The sequence below is a fragment of the Equus caballus genome, chromosome 19 (genome assembly GCF_041296265.1).
Source record: "Equus caballus isolate H_3958 breed thoroughbred chromosome 19, TB-T2T, whole genome shotgun sequence".
NCBI classification, from domain to species: domain Eukaryota; kingdom Metazoa; phylum Chordata; class Mammalia; order Perissodactyla; family Equidae; genus Equus; species Equus caballus.
Window position 1 is genome coordinate 58,898,004 of NC_091702.1, and position 22,313 is coordinate 58,920,316.

Below are 22,313 nucleotides of genomic sequence, written 5' to 3' on the forward strand. Positions count from 1 at the left end.
CCCCTAGAAATAAGGAAGAACAGAAAGTGTCAAATCAGTTTTCAACTAAACCTTACATAGTCCCTTTTCTTCAATTATACAGTATTTATTCCCAAAAGATTATGTATTATAATGATTTAATATTAGGTATTTAATGCAATGAAGAAATGCTCTATCATCCTTTAGTGCCCTGTGGATACTGTAATTAAATTTTTGATTAATGACTTAAGTAGATTTTTTTCCCAATTGTAATGAAATGTTTCCTGCTTTGTTTTAAAAGATAGTTGGCTAGGCACCCCCTTCATTCCACCAAAATGTCTTTAGTCATTATGTAAATCTTCAGGTTTATTACAAGGAATTTAGATGAAGAGATTTTTTTTAAAGGATTTGGAAGTACTACAGTGTTTCTAATTATTTCAAGACTTTTATTCACTGAACTGCTTCTTTACATCCTTACCTGTTCTTCAGTGTCTGACTTTCTCAGAGTACAATTGTAAAAAGAACCTTAAACTTGAAGTTTCAACTCCAAGCAATTGGATTTTGCTTTACCATAAATAAACCATACAGGTGTTGCCTTGGGTAATTCACAGCAGGAAACCTTCCAAGGAGTCATTGTGCTAAGGACGGAATCATTGCAATAGTCTCTAGCCCTTGGGCTCTTTAGTCACTGTGAGAGCTAAAACCTAAGAGGGAGGAGCGAGGCCTTCATTAATCAGCAGGTGCAATTCCATTTAAATGAACCTGGAGGGACCACAGAATTGCCGTATTAGATTTAAGTCTCTTCAGATTGGAGGCCAAATCTTGCAGAAATGTACAATGGTAGGCGTTCTCGTTTTCCTATTATAGACAAATCTGTATCTGGAAGCAATAGAGGGTATTTTTCTCATTCCAAAGCAGTGGAGAGAGTAACTTGCTTTGACCTCCTGCCATCACTGTGTTTGGATACAGTGTAAGAAGAGTGTTAATAAAAGCTAGCTTTCTAAATATTTTTGATCTGTAGGGATTTACAAATTGTTATGGTTTGGGAATAAAGAGCCTTTTTTAAGCTCTGTACGCTAGTTGTTGGATAGGCTATATTGATAGGATTCTTGCATCCATGAGCAAAATGGTATAATATATTCTGTGGGCTAGGATACAGGAATGCATTTTATGTATATATCAGTCATTGAAATGGGATTCTGCCTGTTATTAAATAATGGAGAAACTGCATTTATAATTCCTATAGATTTTCTGGTAGACAGACTTTTTGTTGAGAAATGCTCACATAATTTAAAAAAAAATAAGGCACCAAATAAAAAAAAAAACCAGCTTTTACAATTACCAGTAACAAATGTAAATACAGGTGGCAATAAGTTGGTCTCCATGAGGCTCCATGCAGGAGTAATAGCTCCAATTACTGTCACAAATGTTTGTAATTGTATCTATTGCTGCCAGACAATAAATGCTTTTTAATATAGTAAGGCCAGAAATGTGCATGCGGCTGTTGTTTAAATAAAGTACAACTTTCAGCAAATTTATCCTTGAAACACCTGCTATAATCAAAAAGAGGTGAATGCTATCAAAATAAACTGCCTAAATTAACTAGATACACATACAATTTCAGAACAGCCTGCATGATTACTCAACCGCACTTCGCCTCTGAGAATGAGGGGAAATGTTCATTGATGGACTTTTACAGGCAAACTTTCCTTAAAGGGGACTGCACAAAACAGTATTGTGTTTGGTTTTTGTTTTATTTTTTTAAAAACATGCTGTTATTTTGTGGACTTATAAGTTGTGTTCACAAAGTTTATTTTCTTTGTAGCATGTGGGACATGGACAGATATCAGGATTGTGGGAAAGAATAACTATGCTTAGAATTATACATGTAAATGTGCCGCAAAGGGCTGGAGAAAGACCTAGCCATGCCTAAGCAGCTGGAAAAGAATTCAGCTGCCTCTGTCCCATCTTGTTGAACACTGAAGATATTCTGTGTTTCAAGATCGTTGTTGATGCCTTCATCCCTATTTACCCTGAGTGTGATAAATGTTTCAACTGGATCAGGGAAAGGTTTCATATATCACAGGCTGAAATAGGAGAACAAGTGTTTTTGCTTGAGAGATTCCCATCAGCTCTAACTAAAGAGCTTCAGCCGTGCTAGCAGATTGTAGGGAAATAGCCAACAACGACTGCATGTTATGTAAATACTGCAGAGCGAAGTTCCTAGTGCCTCACAGCAGATAGACTCAGTTAGACATTTGTGATTGACAGCAGTGAATTAATACATATTGATTATAATTAGAATTTCTAGACTGCCTAAATCTTTCGCTATTGCAAAGTATGATTTAATGTTTCCTTTAAATTATTACTATAAAATATGAATTAAAGGAGAAACCCTTTGTCATATGGACCTCCCTATAAAATGTGCTTTTTATTTAGCTTGACTCATTTTTCCAATCAATGATATTGGAGTAGTTCTTACTATCATTGTGTTTTATTACAAATTTCTTTGTATTTGGACAAATTTTACCCCCATAGTCTTTATCCCATTATATTTGATTCTGTTTCCTTATGCTAAGGTAACAATTTATGTTTCTTGGTTCTTCAAATATGCAGATGACTATATTTATTTTTTCAGTTTTTTGTTTGTCTTTTGAGTATCAGTATGAGATCAAAATTTTGATTAGAAGATTCTTGAAGTTGAGAGGGACTGTTCAAGGTCATCTCTTTTGGCTACCCAACGTAGTTACTGAGCGTCCTGTAAATACTTAGCTTCTGACTTGCTCTAAGAGTGTCCTGCTTTCTCAGAGGACCCCATTAACTCCCTGTCTGTCTTGCCAACTCTCTTCTCTGGGCTTATGACTCCTTCTAATGTCTGGAAACCCTCACTCAGAAGATCTGTGTGGCTATATAAAAGGGGTGTGGATGGAGTGAGCATGAATAATGAGTCTGAGTCAACACATGAAAACGCTGTAGTAGCAGATGGTAGTCAGTGAAGATAATCTCTCAGCACACGTTAGAAATGTAATTATTTAACTGACAAGGTATTTCATTGAGAGATTATGGATCTCCAGTTTCAGTTCAATTACTGGCAGGTGTGAAAAGACCAGTGCTTGTTATGATGGCCTTTGCTTACCCTCTGCGCACACTGTTGTATTTTTCTCTACAAGAGGAATATCTAGAAAGCAGGAACTTTCCTGAGGAAACACATATTTCTAGCAATTATGATTCCCACACCCCCTGCAACAAATATGCGCATACAACATACACCACACGTACATGCTCAGCTCTGCTTAAGTCGTATGTTTAGTTCTTTGAACACATATAAAGAAAAATCATAGTTTCGCACCACAAGGGTGTACCACAGGGCACTTGATGCTGCTGGCAATGAAGGAAAAATGTCACATTTAAAAATTCAGGAAAGCCACATTCTGTAATTATCCTACAACCCGGTGGGCATTTTTCATTAAGAAATTAATTCAATCTCATGAAAAAGTTATTTAATTTAATGGAAGTCTCACGCTCTCTTCTTCTCTTTCTCTCTCACACACATACACAAATACATGCACAAATGAGAGCAGTGATGAAGCTGAAGATTAATCTGACAATTAGAACAAGAAGAGATTGCAAAACTGCTTGTGCAAAGTGGCAAAGAGAAAAAACAGACAATGTTCTGTTATTAGGGAAGGGGGTGCTCTGGGTGGAGGGAAATGTGCTGCTCATATCCTTGCAGAAAGCATAATAAATTATTAACCTGCCGAAGAAATATTTGCTACAGTGAACTTAACATACGCAACTCCTTCTGTTAAGCTGTCTTCTTTGCTTCTTTTGCATAACCCGATTTCTAGGCATCAGATTTCCAAAGAGTTGTATCATTGACCACGGATTAGGGTATTAAACGTTGTCTCAGAACATGGGTATTCCACATTGAAATCTTGAGACTGATCGATTTTGGACTGCAGCTCACACTTGGCCCTGCCTCTCAACCACTTCAGCTCTAGTTATAATTTTAATAACTAAGTCTCTCTGCCTGTGGTTGAAACAGAGATGGACTGTCCAGATCCGCTTGCAAGCATGGACTTGCTGCCCAGCCACAGAGAGTGTGGTTAGCAGACAACTTCCAGCCGTACACTCCTTCAGTGGCAGAGAGCTGCCTAACCCTACGTCACGCCCTTGGAGAGCAGCCTGCATCTGGGCTTCCATCAGTTGTTTATAGTTTGGGACAATTATAAATAATGCTGCTTTGAAAATTCTTGTACATGTCTTTTGGTAAACATACATCCACATTTCCACTGGAATGTCTGCTAGGAATGGAATTGCTAGGTCATAGTGCATGTATATGTACAGCTGTAGCAGACCTTGCCAAATAGTGCTAGAAAGTGCTTGTACAAATTTATATTCCTTCCAGCTGTGTAGGACAGTTCCAGTTGCTCCACATCTTTATCAGCATTAAGTATCATTTTAATTTTCATGATAGGTATGTTGTGATGTCTCTGTCATTTTAATTTGCATTTCCCTGATGACTAATGAAGTTGAGCCCGTTTCCGCATGTTTATTTGGCGTTTGGCTGTCCTCTTTTCTCTTTTGCAATTGGGTTATCTGCTTTTTCTTTTGATTTAAGGAAGTTCTTTATATATTCTGGATGTGAGTCATTTGTCAGATAGATGTATTGCAAATATCTACTGTTTAGCTTCCCTTTTCACTCTTATTGGTGTATTACGATAAACAGTGGCTTAATTTTAATATACTCAGAGTGATATTTATGTTTTAAATATTTAAGAATCTTTGCTTACCCCATGTTATGAAGAGATTCTCCTATGTTTTCTTCTTGAAACTTTATTATTTTACCTTTTGCATTGAGATTGCAGTCTATCTAGCATTGATTCTTGTGTATGATGTGAAGTGGAACTCAAGATTTATTTCATTTTCTTATGTATATGCAACTGACCCAGTTTATCGAAAAGGTTATCCTTTCACCAGTGTGCTGCTTTGTCATAAAAAGTGAGCATGTACCTGCAGATCTGTATCTGGACACTCCATTTGGTTATATTGGTCTATTTCTTGTTATTTGCTACTGTGGAAATAGTATCTTTTTCATTTTATTTTCTGTTTATTTGTTGCTGGTATGTAAAAATACACTTCTATATATGGGTGTGCGTATATGTTTATGTACACACATCTCCATTCATTCTAACAATAGGCCTGTAGATTCCTTTGCATTTTCTGTGTATATGATTATATCATCTGCAGATAACATCGATCGTATTTCTTTCTTTATAAGCCTTATCCCTTTTATTTCTGTTTTCTTGCCTGACGTACTGGTTAAGAACTCTAGTCTTTGTTTGCTCTAAGTGGTATTAGAAGGAAAGGTATTAGAAGGGGGAAAGAGTTTTCACCATTTCAATTGTACCATTAAGTATGATATTCGCTTTATGACTTTTATAAATATTCTTTAGTAGATTAAGGAACTTCCCTTTTGTTCCTAGTTTGCTAAGAGTTATTATTATGAATGGATGTTAAATTTTTTCAAGTGATTTTTTTCTTCGCCTATTAAGATGATCATATGATTTATCTCCTCATTTTTTCTCTCTTGTTATGGTAGATTATATTGATAGATTTTTGAGTGTTAAACTAACCTTGCATTTTGGAATCAAATGCAACTTAATTGTGATATATGATCCTTTACATATGTTACTGGATTCGATTTGCTGATATTGTTGAGGATTTTTGTATCTATTTTTACAAAAGATACTGATCTGTAATTTTTCTTGTTTTTTAGGTGTCTGTCAGGTTTTAGTGTAATGCTATGCAGGCTTCATAAAACAAGTTGGCAATTGCTCTCCCTTTTTCTTCTGTTCTCTGGTAGAGTTTGTATAAGATTGTTGCTATTTCTTTCTTAAATGTTTGGGAAAATTCACTGACAAAGCCATCTGAGTCTGAATATTTCTTTGTGAGAAAATTTTTAATTATGTATATTTTTCCTAAAAATGTTTTAAATTCATTTTTTCATTATATAATTGATATATTAATACATTCTTATAAAAATTCAAATACTACCAGTAAAACTGAAGTCTCCTTTCACCACTCCTCTCTTAAAATTTTATGTACTCTTTACTCCCTTTCACCAGGGAAATGCTATGTTATGATAGAGTGGTCTTTGCAGGTTTGGGCTCTACCACTGATTTGCCTGGGGGAGCTTGGGCAGTCCACGTAAAACTAGCTATGTCTCAATTACCTCATCTTAGTAGAGTTTTTAAGAGAATTGTGGGGCTGGCCCAGTGGCACAGCTGTTAAGTTTGCACCTTCTGATTCAGCGGCCCGGGGTTCTCCAGTTCGGATCCCGGGTGCACGGGCACGGCACCGCTTGGCAGGCCATGCTGTGGTAGGCGTCCCACATATAAAGTAGAGGAACATGGGCACGGATGTTAGCTCAGAGCCAGTCTTCCTCAGCAAAAAGAGGAGGATTGGCAGCAGTTAGCTCAGGGCTAATCTTCCTCAAAAAAAAAAAAAGGAAAACCCCAATTAAAGGTGTAGGGTGTATGTTTAAAAAAAAAGAAAAGAATTGTGTGTGATGATGTGTGGACAGTGCATAGCATAGTGCCTGACACATACTAAGCGTTCCTTGAATGTTAACATTGAGGTTGTTATTGTTAGACTTAAAAAGATCTCATGATGGATGTGACTATTGGTGACTACTCTATATCCCAGGAAGGAGATAGAAAGGTTTTCTGAGTAGCCAAAATAGAGATCCCAAAAACTCTGTACTAAAACTTAAGCATTTTGTTTATAGGAGAGTTTGATAACTCCTTTTTTGGAACTTACGGAGACTTGTTTTAGAGATTATTCTAAAAAGGTTGGTAATCCAGCTTGTTTGTCCACAGCAAATTAGAAGCAGCAGACCTCCTATAGCATCTAAGCTTTAGCAAAACAACCAAGCTGAGAAACATTTATTTAATGTGCAAACTTGAATTGGGAGTTTCAGTTTCTTGTGCTTCATATTGAAATTAGGTGACAAAATAAGGAAATGAAAGAGGCAGTTGGTGTAATGGAAAATCTATAAGTGACAGAAAGGACATTTGGTTTTCTATTCATTTTGTGATTGACAGTGTAAAAATCCCACAACCTCAATTTGTTACCCAATCTGTGACATGGAGGTACAGGATTTCTTCCCAAGTGATCTTGAAAATCCCTAGAGAAGGTGAATTCAGAGTTGAAACAAAGTCCTAATGAGAAAAATGGGATTAGGCACCTTAAATGGAGGAAGCCCATAAAAACCCTTGTAAATATTTTAATATTCACTAAAATAAAGCTGCAGAAACAGAACATTGAATTAAGATTTCATTAGACTATTATTCGTAACAGAATTGAGGGAGGAGCAGTAAGAATAGAGGAGAAAGGTAGCATGAGTGGCAGAAGTAGCATTTTGTGGTAGAAAGCAATTTCAGTCACATCAGAAAGTTGGAGCCCTGCTCCTGCTCTTGGGGGCTGGGGAAAGGCACTGACAGACCCGTGAACTCCCAGAGTCAGCTGTGCTCTGGCATGGACCCCCCCTGAGCCCAGGAAGACGTATCCCCGTCCACAAGTGTCTTCCTCAGCTTTTTTCCGTCAAGGGTCCTTTGGCACTCTGCCTCTCCACACGTAAAGAAGCTCAAACTTGGGTGAAGAAAACTGAGAGTTTGACATTTCACAAGTTGTAAATTAGTGAAACTTATACACAGATTTATGTTCCATTTGCCATCACAAGCTCCTGTTTCAATCTCTCTTTCCCCAGCAGTTTCAGAGAGGAGCTCTAAGCATTGAGTTGGAGATACAGACAAAAAGATAAAATGTCTCTGCATATACAAAGGAAATCATTGTGCGGGTGTTGTTATATTAAAGTAGAACCCAGAGATCTGTGTAGTATTGCCAGCCACCATAACAGCTGCAGCTAGGTCTCATACAGTGTGGTTTTACGGTATACGGTGAATCACCATCTGCAGATATGTCATCACCGTTCTCTAGTTTCTGAAAAAGGGAGATATATAATTTGGTGCTACAGAATTTGGAGTGAGAGGAGGTGATGGCTCCAGCAGTTCCTTTGCTGTCTACCTCACAAGTGACAGAGAGAGTTATACGTGACATTTTGTATGAAAGGATTTCGAAAGGTAGAAAGTCTAGAGAAATGATATCCTGTGTCGTTATTGGTTTTCTCATTTCCACAAAGAGAGGAAATGTGCTAGATTAGGAGAAAAACCCCCCTTCGATAAAGAGGAGAAATGATGCTTAATGAACACCCTTGGAGCACTTTGGACTAGGTGACCAGTAAATTCTAGCAGCCCCTGGTCTCACTTGATAAATAACAAAAAGAAATCTTGGTTTACCATGGTTCCCTTTGGTAGTCCCTTTTATCACAAAGAAAAGCAGCATGTAATATGTGGAAAATACGCTGGTTTGGGAGTGCTTTCCATTTTCCAGACATGGAACTTTGAAAGGTCGTTTACCTACCTGATTCTTGGTTTTCCTCCTACAAAGTATGTATATATAGTCAGTTTTTCTGTATCACAAAACAACCCCCAAATTGCAGTAGTTTACAATAATAATAACACATTTATTCTCACTCAAAAAACTTTTCTGATGTATGGCTCAGCTGTGGCTCTGCTCCAGCTGTGTTCCGTGTTTCTTATTCCCAGACCCAGACTGAGAAGGATAGCCCCCGTGTGGGGCATGCCTATTATCATGGCTGAAAGAAAGGGTAAGAGAGCTTGATGGATGCCTCTTAGCGCTACTGCACGGTTCTGGCATAGGCCATATCCACCGTCATTCCACTGGCCAAAGAGAATCATGTGGCCAAGGGCAGTGCCCATGGAGCAGGGAAGCATACTCTTCCCACAGCCAGCCGGCCAATCACAGAACCCTCTACAGGGAAGGGTGGAAGTGAGAGAAGGGAGGGGATGTCGACTTAGCGCTGCAAACCTGTGTGAGTATCATGTAAGGAAAGGTATAGAAAAGTACACTGTAACCTATGGATTCCTTACTAATGTGAGAATTGCTATCATTGTGGAACAGTTCCTTTTACTGTTACTTATTTTGGGGATCAAGTCTTAAATATCATTAAAATCCATCACTTCTCCATTCTTACCACAAGCCTTTGTAGAGTTTTTAACCATCTCAGTTGTAGTTTTTTCAAAGCTATGTATTTTGCCTATTTATATTCGTTTTTAAAATTTTACAAGTATAATCATTTGTATTTTCCACTATAACTATATTAAACCCCTTTCAAGGACTTGGGCATCTAGGTTTTTTACTTTTTGTTTCCCTTGATGATTTAAAGTGATAAAATTCTCTCTAGGAAATTTAGAAACTTTTGGAAGGATAAAGAGGAAATTTAAAACACCAATATCAAATCCCTGTCTTAATATACACACAAATGTACACAAATATTAATTTTTACTAAATGATTGTACTCTTTTGGCAATGTTTTTCCACTTTACTGTACGTTAGCATGCATTTTTGCTGATTATTGTATATTTTTTGAAAAAATGAATTTAACATTTTGATATGCAATATTAATATATGTAATATGCAATACATGTATATTTATGAAGCTCAATAATAAAACAAACACTCCGCACTTGAGAACTGGACCCTCACAAAACCTGCAAAATTACATATGTGCTCCTCTGCTACCGCCCCCCTCAGGGGTAACCACTCTTCTGCGTGTTGTCAGTAGCTTCTTCCATTGTTTTTTAAGTGTTTTCACATATGTGTGTATCTCCACACAGTATATTGTTGAGTTTTGCTGGCTTGAGCTTTATAAAAATGGTATCATACTGCTTTAATTTTAGTGGTGAAATGAATGTTACAAAATTAGTTTAAACTGTCCTCTACTGTTAGATGTTTAGAGAGTTTTCTGATATTTTACTTTTACAAAGAACTTGTACATTAATCTTTGTGTTTATCCCCAATTATTCCTTGGGAATAATTTCGAGAGGTGAAATTGCTAGGTTAAAGGGTAAGAACACTTTTAAAGCTTTGTTTTTTTAATAACTGCACAGGAAATATGTCCATCTAGAAGATTTTAATAAAACAAACATTCAGTTTTGCTTGGCAGATAATTATAAGTCATTACTAGCTTTCCACTTTAAAAGACAATAAGAATACACAGAATTTCTGACTCCTTGAAATCTATTCTGTTCTTGTCACACTGTGATATTACTATCCACTTAGTTGCTAAGGCTGGAAACCTTAAAGACACCTTCTGTCTGCTTACCCAGCTCCACTTCAGCCCCCAACGTTTCCCCTTAGTCAGTCCTCAAGTCCTGCCAGTTGTGTCTCTGCACTGTCCCTTGAATCCATCCTTTGCCTTCCATTCTTATAAGCACTGCTCTAATTCAAACCCTGCTCATCTACCACATGGACCATTCATAACACAGCCTCTTAACTGGTCCCCTCCCTGTCTTGCCTGTCTAATCAGTCCTTCACGCTGTCACTTTCTCAAAACACAGACTTGTCTTTAAAACTGAAACCAGAAATCTTTGATACGCCATTACCGCAAGATAAAATCTACCCTCCTTAGTTAAAGCCCTTGATCTAATTTAACCTACCTCTCCAGCTTTATTTCCTCATGATTCATCCTCCCCACCCCATTTCACCACAAGAATTTTGTGTTTTATGTTCTAGTCTGCCTGGGCTACTTGTTCCCTATATATTTTCCAGATTTTCCTTGTTCTTGCTACTCCCTCAGCCTGAAATACCCTTCCTCTCCCACTCCTTTCCAGCCTGTTGCCATGCTGCACATGCTTCAAGGCTCCACTGAAATGCCAGCTCCTCCGTGGAGTTTAACATCAATGTAAGTTACCATAGTTATACATAGATGAGTCAGGCATGTTTGCGTCTCCCAAAATACTTCGTTAAAACACGAAAAGAATATATTTTTTACATTTGCTGAGTAGAAAATAATGCTGGGTAGAAAAAGCAGAACACAAACTATTTTAAACAAATCAATTACAATAAGTAAAAAAAATATATATATGTAATGTGTATATATGTGTGTGTGTATGTGTGCGTGTGTATCTGTGTGTATATAGAGAGACAGACAACAAGAGAGACTAATAGGGATACTTGAGCTTGGTGTTTATTAAGCTTCCGAAATTCTTTTTGGAGTCAGGCAGGATGCTTACTTTTTAAAAGAAATTAATAATATAATGCTACTTGTTAGGTTCATTTTCTTTCATAAAGATGCTTGCTTGGGCTTAAACAGGTTTCCATTTGGAGCTTAACCCTAGTTGGTCCAGTTGCAGGAGGCCAGCCAGCTGCTTCTCCTCCCCATGTGAGTGTTAACTGGCTGCGGCGGAGGGGCCTGTCTCCTTGCCGGGTCTGTCTAGTTATGGTCACAGGTGGTGAACCGTCCCTCAGCTCTTCACTAGATGACTGCTAAACAGATGAGCAGGTGATCTTTATGGTCTCGCCAGCTCTCGTATTCTGAGATACTTTTTGTTCACGAGGCACAAAAATGCTTAAGGACAGAGGAAAGTGCCGACTTCTTCTCTGTTCTAGCAGCTTCGCTGGTGTCAAGTAGCCCATTGCTCCTTTTCTTAACTCTGAACTGCCAAAATGTGTGGTGTGGGAATTAGTCAGTTGGGTTCTGATCCAGGTGCACCACTACCTATGTGGCCCTGGGTGTGCCCCTTTCTGTCACTGGGCCTCTGTTTCTGTATCTGTGACATGAAAGGCTGAGACTAGATGTTCTTTGAGGTTCTTTGGAGTTTTAATATATTGTAATTTTATACGTGGTATGTGTAAAGTGCCCAAGCATTTTTTTACCCTATAGTCACTAGCCCTTGTTTCAAAGTTAGGAAATCAGTAGAATGGGATTATTCACAGAATATTTTTCTCTTCACAAAATAGTGTAGATAGCAAAGTGGAGCATCAGGGTATGTAAACAGATATGTGTGATTGAGGACTATCCTGGTTCCATCGCTCACTTCAACTTACCTTAATATTTTTTCTCTTATGATGGGTATTTCTCAAGTCTTAAAATTGTTACCATTAGTAATGTAAACAAAAAATTTTTGAAGATATCTTGTAGGAAATTAAAATGTTGGAGCAGACTTCAAATATGCACGCTAATTCTGATCAGTCTAGTAGCGGCACAGTATATCTTAAAGTATCTGAACTCTAACAATCATTATAGACTTCCTTTCTTAAGAAAGAACCTCCAAAGTCTTACTGAAGAAGAAGGCCCCATTTTAATTTCCAAGGGACAAACTAATATTTGATATATGGTACTTGATTCTAGAGTTGCTTCTGGCAAACATAATTGTTATTGCTTAAACAAGTGTTTTCTAGTAATTAGAATTTTTTTTCATTTTGATGGCTAGTCATAAATATTAACCACCAGCAGTGCAGGAATAATTTATATTCAAATTGTCAGACATCACTCTGTGAACACATAAAATAATTTACATTTATTTCGAACCTTTTATCCTAAAGTGCTCTACACATAATTCTTTCTAATCTGATTGCAAAGCTATATATAGGACTCTCTCACCTGAAATAAGGCAGCAACCAAAGTAATTAAAATAAAGGATTCAACTTCAAAAAAGTAAAGGAAAGAAGGAAATGTATTTTTTACTTCTTCCTATATGCTCTTATGCCTGTAGGATTGGAGAATCCATGTTGACCAGATGCACCAACACAAAAGTGGAATTGAATCTGCTCTAAAGGAGACCAAGGTATGTGAATTACTTCAGATAAATAAATGTCCATATACTCATCTGGGGAACACCTATTGAGGGAGAACATGAAAGACAAAAAGACACAATCCTGGCCTTTGAGGAGCTTACTGATTGAACGTACCATATTACCTTTTGATAGCCCTAACACTTAAACCAACTAAGAAAGGTAACTTTATATAAAAGCAAAATAATATATATATATTATATTATGTATATTATATATATTTATCTAATATATTTATATATACAGTCATGCCCTGCATAATGATGTTTTGGTCTACAACAGTGGTCCCATAAGATTATAACAGAGCTGAAAAATTCCTATTGCCTGGTGACATCATAGCTGTTGTAACATTGTAGTGTAATGCATTACTCATGCATTTGTGGTCATGCTGGTGTAAACAAACTTACTGCGCTGCCAGTTGTATAAAAGTAGAGCACATACAATTATGTACATTACATACTACTTAATAATAAATGACTATGTTAATGGTTTGTGTATTTGTTATACTGTACTTTTTATTGTTATTTTAGAGCGTATGCCTTCTACTTATAAACAAAAGTTTAGTGCAAAACAGTATGCTATGTTATGCCTGCAGCAGCCTCATACTTCTCATGTTTACCACATCTCTTGATTGCATCATTTTGCCTTGTGCTTGATTTAATCTCGTGTTGTTTTGTTCATCATGGCCCCTAAGTGTATGAAATTCACTGCTAATGTTGCCAGTAAGAAGTCACATAGAATGATTGACCTGGAAATGAAATTAAAAGTGATTAAAGACTACAAAGGTAGAAAATCAATGGTGGTTATTGCTCACCAGTCAGGCATGTCCCATTCCACCATAGCTACGATCTTGAAGCTGAACAAAGTGATGGAAGCTGTTAAAGTATCTGCTTCATTGAAGGCAACAAGACTAACAAAAGTTCAAGAAGGGTCTATATCAGACATAGAGAAACTTCTAATGATCTGGATGGAAGACCAGACACAGAAGCATGTCCAGTGCCATGACAGTCATGACCAAAGCAAAAAGTTTGTGATGTTGAAAGAAAAGGCTGGACCCAACTATGATGCTGAATTTACTGCCAGCTCTGGGTGGTTTAAACCATTCAGGAAGCATTATTCACTACATAATGTGAAAGTGAGGGGTGCGTCAGTGAGTGCCGGTGTGAAGGCAGCTGAAGACTTTTTGGAAACTCTAGATAAGCTGATTGTGGAGGAAGATTACTTGCCAGAGCAAATATTCAATATGGATGAAACCTCCCTATTCTGGAAATCAATGCCTGAAAGGAGTTTTTATTCAGAAGGAGGCCAAGTCACTGCCAGGTGTCAGGGCTTTTAAGGGCAGGATGGATGACAGTCTTGCTCGGGGGCAATGTTGCAGGCTACAAAATGAAACCCTTTGTGATCTGGCACAGTGAGAACCCCAGGACCTTCAAACATATCAATAAGCACACGCTGCCTGTGTACTACAAGGAGTAATAAGAAGTCATGAATGACCCACCTCCTCTTCCAAGATACTCTCCTGAATTGCTATGTCATTGAAATGGAGAAGTATTGTTTGAGAATAACATACCTTTTAAGATTTTGCTTATCATTGGTAATGCTCCCAACAACCTCCTTTAATTGATGATCTTCATCCCAATATCAAAGTGGTGTTTCTCCCTTCAAACACCACCTCTTTGATCCAACCAATGGATCAAGGAGTTCTGGCAGCTTTTAAGGCCTAGTACCTGTGGAGGACCTTTGCCAAGACTATTGCTGCAACTGAGGAAGACACTGAGAAGACACTGATGCAATTCTGGAAGGATTACAACATCTATGACTGTGCCAAAAACCTTGCTTGGGCTTAGGGTGATGTCACCAAGGAGTGTATGAATGGCATCTGGAAGAAGACACTCAAGAGGTTCATCCGTGACTTCAAAGGATTTGCCAAGGATGAAGAGGTTGCAAAAGTGAACGAAGCTGTGGTTGAGATGGCAAACAACTTTACCCTGGGTGTGGATGAGGATGACATTGAGGAGATCCTAGAGGTGGTTCTGAGGAATTGACTAACGAGGAGTTGTTGGAACTGGAACAGGAACACATAGCTAAAGAAGAGGCAAGAGAAAAGGAAACTGCAGGAGAAGAAAGAAGAACCCCCAAGAAAATTCACAGTGAAGGGTTTAGCAGAAGCTTTTACAGACCTCAACAAGCTCCTCAAAAAGTTGAAAACATGGAGCCCAACAATGAAAGGTTTTCATTAATAGAGAGGAATGTTCATGCTGAATTATCTGCTTGTAAGCAAATCTATGATGAAAAAAGAAACAAACCAAGCAACCACCATCGACATGTTTCTGAAAAGAGTGACCCCTCCTCAAGGAGAGCCTCAGGCAGGTCCGTCAGGAGCTGTTCCAGAAGAAGACATTGTTATCATAGGAGACGACAGCTCCACACGTGTTATTGCCCCTGAAGACCTTCCAGTGAGACAGGATGTGGAGGTGGAAGACAGTGATGTTGATGATGCTGACCCTGTGTAGGCCCAGGCTACTATGTGTGTTTGCATCTTAGTTAACTAAGAAGTTTAGGGGTGAGCCCAGTGGCGCAGCGGTTAAGTTTGCATTTTCTGCTTTGGCGGCCCAGAGTTCACTGGTTCAGATCCCGGGTGCGGACCTGCACACTGCTTGGCAAGCCATGCTGTGGCAGGTGTCCCACATATGAAGTAGAGGAAGATGGTCACGGATGTTAGCTCAGGGCCAGTCTTCCTTAGCAAAAAGAGGAGGATTGGCAGTAGATGTTAGCTCGGGGCTAATGTTCCTCACAAAAAAAAAAAAAGTTTAAAAACTAAAGAAAAGTAAAAATTTTAAAAACAGATAAAAGATTATAGAATAAGGGTATAGAGTATATTTTTGTGTAGCTGTACAATGTGTTTGTGCTTAAAGTGTTACTACGAAAGAATCAAAAAGTTAAAAAAATTTAGAAGTTTATAAAGTAAAAAAGTTACAGTAAGCTAAGGTTAACTTATTCTTGAAAAAAGACAAAAAATTTTTTATAAATTTAGTGTAGCATAGTGTACAGTGTTTATAAAGTCCACAGTTGTGTACAGCAACGTCCTAGGCCTCCACGTGCACTCACCACTCACTCACTGATTCACCCAAAGCAACTTCCAGTCCTGCAAGCTCCATTCATGGTGAGTGCCCTATACTTGTATACCATTTTTTTATCTTTCATACTGTTGTTTTTCTCTACCTTTTCTATATTTAGATACATAAATTCTTACCATTGTGTTATAATTGCCTACATTAGTTAGTACAGTAACATGCTATACAGGTTTGTAGTCTAGGAGCAATAGGCTATAATATGGCCTAGGTGTGTAGTAGGCTATACCATCTAGGTCGTGTAAGTACACACTATGATGTTCGCACAACAGTGAAATCGCCTGACAATGCATTTCTCAGAGTATATCCCGATGTTAAGAGACGCATGACTGTATATATATATATTAGAAACATTTCATTCTTTCCTCTCTGAATCCCGAGGGATAACAGAGCACCAGGCCAGCAATGAGTAGAACCTACAGCTTCCTCAGGCTTGCTGTCCTGCCAGATACAAGGGCTTTTGGAGGACATCACAAAGAAGCAAAGTTGGAATGAGAAATTATGGGTCCCAGGCTAGAGCCATAAGTTTAATGATCTACTTCCAACTGGAACATTCCAGGCATCTTTGAAGTGTGCTACAAGAAAGTCATGTTATTCCTTACCTGCTTTGATTATGAACTTTTATATAAAGCAAATTCCACTCACATACATTTTAGATGTGCGTAAGGACAAATGAATTAGCTAAGACTACTAGGTGCTTTTTCACTTTAACCTTCTGCAAAGTGTAACTGAAATATTTCTCGTTGCAGACTTCTTTGCTATTGAAAATTTCAAACTGTCTACTTTTTCACAAGTGGTTGAGAATTTGGGAAATGGATTGGGGGAGATTTAACCCATTTTAAACTATTTTTGAAAAATATATTTTGAATTCTTTTACCTACTAAAATCCCATGGAATTTCTAGGGATTTTTGGACAAACTCCATAATGAAATTAGTAGGACCCTGGAAAAGATTGGCAGCCGAGAAAAGTACATCAACAATCAGCTTGAGCACTTGGTTCAAGAATATCGTGCAGCCCAAGCCCAGCTGAGTGAGGTAATTTAAGAATGATATCTGGGGCTTTATTCCAATTAATGACCTTCATCCCTAAACCTGACACAGCGCTCTTCATTTGGGAATCGTGAAATCCTTTTCACAAACGGCAACACACTGAGTCTTTGCCCACTTTAGGAAGCCAAATGAGGCAACAGAACTTGTCATGTCTGTTTTACATGTGGTAGAAATTATCTCCTATTACATTTGTTCTTTCATTTGACTGAAATAAGCGAAGGTATATATTGTTGGGGAACCTGGCTTAGAACAGGAACAGAGTGTCAGGACACCTGGTTTTGTTTCTAAGTCTGCTGTTAATTTACCGTATGAGTAGGAGGAAGAATAGTCTGCATTTACATGTGTCAGAGGGAAAAGACATCCTTGCCGTAAAGACTTGCAACCACACAATAAGGAATGTGAAAGCAAGACATATTCAAAGACAAGCAGTTTAATTAATTGAGCAAATTTTTAATCCTTTCAAAGTTTCAGAATTTCAACCAAAAAATAAATTAAACCTTCAGGCTTTGAAAGCGCAGTTCCTTGTCCCAGCTGTAGGGACCTACAGGCTTTCCTTTGGGATCTGTGCCCCCTCTTTCCTGATGTTGAAGACGAGGAAGAACACTCGCAAATGTCAGTTGAAGGCATGTTTTTTTTTTTCTTTCAGCAGACAAGGTTAGAACAAGAAAAAAATGGAAATAAACTTGAGATACTTCTGTATTTCAGAAGATCTCAAAACCAAGCAGAAAGTAATCTTCACTTTTTTATTAGGTTATTGTTTAATTATTCCTTCATCTACACGTCTATTTATGGATATTGTTACTTTTAAAATGCTGTCAAAGTCTCTGATTAAAGCCACTGTGTATCTCTCAAACATTGATATTAAATAATTGATTGTTAGATTAGTTCCCAAGAACATATTCCGTACTGTCATACTGTTTATTAATTCTTATTAATTGCTGATCCTAGTGCTCTCTTATGATTGATTTTTTAGAACTGGTTTTCTCTGCATAGCACGCAAATTAGATCAACTGAGAGCCGCTGCCCTGACCTGTTTGGGAATGGCTGAGGACAGTTTTTATCATGAGCCATGCCCACGCACGTCACACAGCCGTGTACGAATGTCACGGTAGTTCATTATCTACAGCGCTGTAGTTAGATACCTGATGCCTGTTAGGGACCTGAAACAGCTGCAGTTAAATGTCACTTTCTCAAATGCATTCACTGACCAGGAGGGGAGTTGTCATAAAATGATACGCAGAAATTGCAAACACAGTGAGGTGGTATTTAAGTAATCTGCTTCTGTTTTGAATTTGTTGTTAAACAAAATGTTTTCTCCCTCAGGCAAGAGAGCGATACCAGCAGGGAAATGGCGGCGTGACGGAAAGGACCAGACTCCTGTCTGAGGTGTGCGCCGTGGCTCTCACTGTCTTCTCACCTGTCAGCTGGGCCCCAGCTGTTCAGAGCCTCTCACGGTTCAATGCTGCGGCAGCCGTGGGTTGTTTATTTCAATACTTGCTTCCTGTGGCTTTAAATCCTTTCCTTTAGGAGAAAATACCTAATTTTCTTATCAGTGAATCCATCATGTATGTATATACTGCTTGTTGCCACAAAATGCCTGACGTTGTTCTATTAAACTGCTGATAATATTAACAAATTCTTAAGTTTCTTTAATGTTTTTTGAAATATAATGATTATAATTAATATATAGAAGAGCAGGTAAAGCACTAACTTAAGTGTCTATAACAAACTTTAATGTTAGTCTGGAAGACAGAAGATTTGTTTTTAATGATTGCTGTTGATAACTTGTGTGTGATCCCGAGTATTTCTCTGTCCACAAACTGGGAGTGACTTGTAACCCTTTCCTTCTGAGAACTTCTGGAATATTTACATGTCTTGTTGTATTTATTTCCATGATCTTGCAAGAGAGGTAAAACCTAATATATTTTCCCATTTTTCACTGAAGAGCTGGGAGGGGAAAAACCCTTAAACTGGGCCAGTAGGCAACGTGGGACTAAAATCCGAGAGTATCTTTGGTTACAGTCCAGTATAATCATCCCAAACTTTGCTACGTAATAGAATTAAGCTTCTTTTATAGAGATTATTTGAGGAGTAAACAGTTATTTTTAAATACTAAGAATCTGACTTTAGAAATATTTAGACTCTAACCCCATGGTGCTTCTAGCGAAGCAAACGTTATGTAGAAGTAAAGTGCTCACTTACGTTAGGTAAATTAACACTCAGCACGCGTCCTGGGAGCCGTTTAGTTCTGACGGAGTAGGTAGTTATCCCCACTTGTAACATTTCAGGGTCCTGAAAAAAATTAATTTGCTTTACTTGGATGAGCACTTTATTCCCAAGGAAGTTTTTACTCACTAGTATGATAAAAATAAAGACTACTGAGTTACAGTAATTATGCCTTACTTCTAGATCATATCAAAAATTTTCAATTTTTTAAAGATGGTATTTTTTACCTGTATTAATCCTAGTTTGGAATTTTGCTAATAATAGAGGCGATAGCAGTATCATTTTGAGTATGATGTAGAGTACAGATAAGAGCCAACGTGACAGCACAGTAAGCCTCTGGGAGTTCATGGTTCTGATAGAGCTGTTAGAGTATTTTTATAGAGCCATATGGTATAGACATTATTTTTAGTGTCTATAAAGAAAAAAGTGGTATGTTCTCTTATAAAAACTATATATTAAGAAAGATACCTAGTAAACCTTTATAAATCCAAAATCTTTTTAGGATGTTTATACTATTTTAATTAATAACTGATTATTAGAGACTGGCATGATAGATGCTGTGTGATAACTGCAAGGTGCAAGTGCCTAACGCCTAAAACAACTTAGCTCGTTTTTATTCTATCACGTTACCTCCTGAGGGGGTCAGTGAGGAAGAGATTTGGTGGAGGTCAACATTAGGAGCACTCTTAGAAGATAAAGAAGCTTTGCATATCTACGTACTTCATCTTATTATTCAAATATATCCAGAATACTCCTAATATCTTTATATCCCTTTATGTATTATATCTAAATTAATTTTCCTAATACATTATTCAAAATTTTTGAAAGTTTATTAAAATTCAGTGCTCATGAAAACTTTTTTTTTCAATGAAAGGTTACAGAAGAACTAGAAAAGGTAAAACAAGAAATGGAAGAAAAAGGGAGCAGTATGACTGACGGTGGTGAGTACGTACTCATTTAAAGGAGAAAATGAGCAAGAGAAGAATATCTCTTCAAGGACTCTATTTAACAAAATGTATTAATAAAGAGGGAATCTGCTTTTTTAAATCTACTTGTTTGATGAGAGGTACATGGTGCAGAAATGATGTCTGATTACCAGTATCCTGTTTTCCTTAGAAATCGGCTGAGAAGAGCCATAATATTTTTACTGTCATTTAGGACTTTTAAAATTTAAACTGTATCAATTCAGAGATAGAGTTGGAAATATCTACATATGCACTTTGTTATGCTGGTTTAAAAAAAACAGTATTTTCTATTTTTGACAAATGAGCTTCATTATTCCATTTCATATACAAAAGAGCACTAAGTATATGCCCAAATGGCACAAAGGCAGTGATGTGACGACCTTTGTTTGTTTTCCTCTTCCCCAGTAGACCTGACTGGGCAGGGGTCAAACAGAGAAGAATTAATAGTCCTCCAGTAATCATCCTCCATCATGAGCTAGTTGTTTTGACCAGTGGCGATTGCCTAAGATCCTTCTGTGCTCTAGAAAGATTTCCTAGGATTCTGATGGTGTATACTGAGTGAGCTTTCAGGAGGGGATCGAGAGGGGTTTTGTAGTATGTTTGAGTGAACCCCTTATCTATATCTCCAAGGTAATTCTTCCTGCCCTTTTTGTCCCACTGGATCCCCTTTTCCTTCAGACAGATATACTGGCCCATAAAAAAATGTTGAAGACACCATTAAACACCCTTTTGACAACTCTTCCCCTAGTAAAGGAAGGAAGTTCAGCCTCAGTGCATCAAATGCTGTATCATTTCCCATCCTAAAAGTCTCAGGTGTTTAAATGCCACAGCAAAACTGTGTGAATGTCAGGAAGTTGTTGGCTGTGTTTTTAACCCTATTTTTGGCTTAAGACAAAGTGAGGAAAATGTCATACGATTCTGTAATACACTGAGACTCCAAATGGACGTTTTTATTCCATGTTATTTTCATTCTGCAGCTCCTTTGGTGAAGATTAAACAGAGCTTAACAAAGCTGAAGCAAGAAACCATTCAGATGGACATTCGAATCGGTGTTGTGGAACACACATTACTCCAGTCCAAACTGAAGGAAAAGTCCAACATGACTAGGGACATGCATGCCACAGTCATTCCGGAATCCACAATAGGCTCCTATTAAAACATACTGTTTCTCATGCTTCTCATTAGTTGGTTTTTTATATCAAATTATATTTCATGTTGCATAGATTTCAACACATAGTTATACCTCTTCATGCATGTTCAATGGATATTTTTTGCATATGTACATGCACACATTGTATCATGGTGATTATGGATGGTTAAAGCCTTTAAATTGAATATAATATTTAATAAAGTAATTAAAAATTCTCACTTTCACAGAAGCTTTCACTAATCGTTACATATGTTAAACAACATACCCGCCCACCACCCCAGCTCACTTTTCTTGTTGTCCCCTGCATAAGCTAGTGTATGTGATCCCTGCTTTCCATGGGTGCTGCTGCCCTGTCACTACACGGACCTTTGACACAGTATGGCCCTCAGCTGGGTCCACCTCTGCAGCGATCACAAGTGCTCTGTGCGCAGAGGCAGCTAACACGGCTGCGGATTCTTTCAAAGAACCCAAACTACCCTTGCCTCAGCTTTATGGTTACCTAAAGTTACATTTTTAAAAAACAATAAGAAAAAACTTCGGTATCCTTATCAACATCTGAACTTTATTTGTCATGAGTGTTTCGTATTTTACATTTTCTGTAATCTAGGCCACCTAATAAATACTTCAGTATGTTTGACTCCGCTCCTATAGTGACGAAAGGGCTTGTACTTGTCTCAGGTCTACCTTTTCCTGTGGCACTGGCTCTACTGAGGGGTCATTTTGTCGTGGAAGGAGAGACAGTCATGGGAAGATGAGCCTCCGGTGCTGGGGATCTTTCCTGCCACATCGCAGCAACTCTCTAGACGGGGATTTCTAAGTTGGCGAGATAGGCAATATTTGAGTGACCAGTCTGAGAACTGGGGAACCTCTGGAGGGGAGCACAGACCAGAAGATAACCCACGTTTATTTCTTAAAAAGAAAAAAAAAGCTCTGGTGGTAAATTTTGATAAGAATACTGTATGTATAGGACAACAAAAATAATAAAATCCCTTTCTCGTTTATTTATCCTAATATTTTCTCCCCCCAATTTTTTTCTTAGCCTTTACTTTCTAGACATATACTTTAACTCACACATACGCACGAATCTTTTTCTTCAAACTCTCTCTAGTTTAA

At 37.8% G+C, this 22,313-nt stretch overlaps 1 protein-coding gene across 1 annotated transcript in view; it reads left to right on the plus strand.

Annotated features, from left to right (window-relative positions):
* Window positions 1-21,843, plus strand: part of IFT57 (intraflagellar transport 57) — a 54,599-nt gene extending 32,756 nt beyond the window's left edge. Inside the window, exons 7-11 of the mRNA XM_001503311.6 lie at window positions 12,600-12,671; window positions 16,713-16,844; window positions 18,183-18,245; window positions 19,960-20,026; window positions 21,028-21,843. Coding sequence (XP_001503361.2) covers window positions 12,600-12,671; window positions 16,713-16,844; window positions 18,183-18,245; window positions 19,960-20,026; window positions 21,028-21,206 — 513 coding nt within the window. The 3' untranslated portion in view covers window positions 21,207-21,843. The remainder of the gene's footprint in view (window positions 1-12,599; window positions 12,672-16,712; window positions 16,845-18,182; window positions 18,246-19,959; window positions 20,027-21,027) is intronic.
* Window positions 21,844-22,313: the final 470 nt, after the last annotated feature.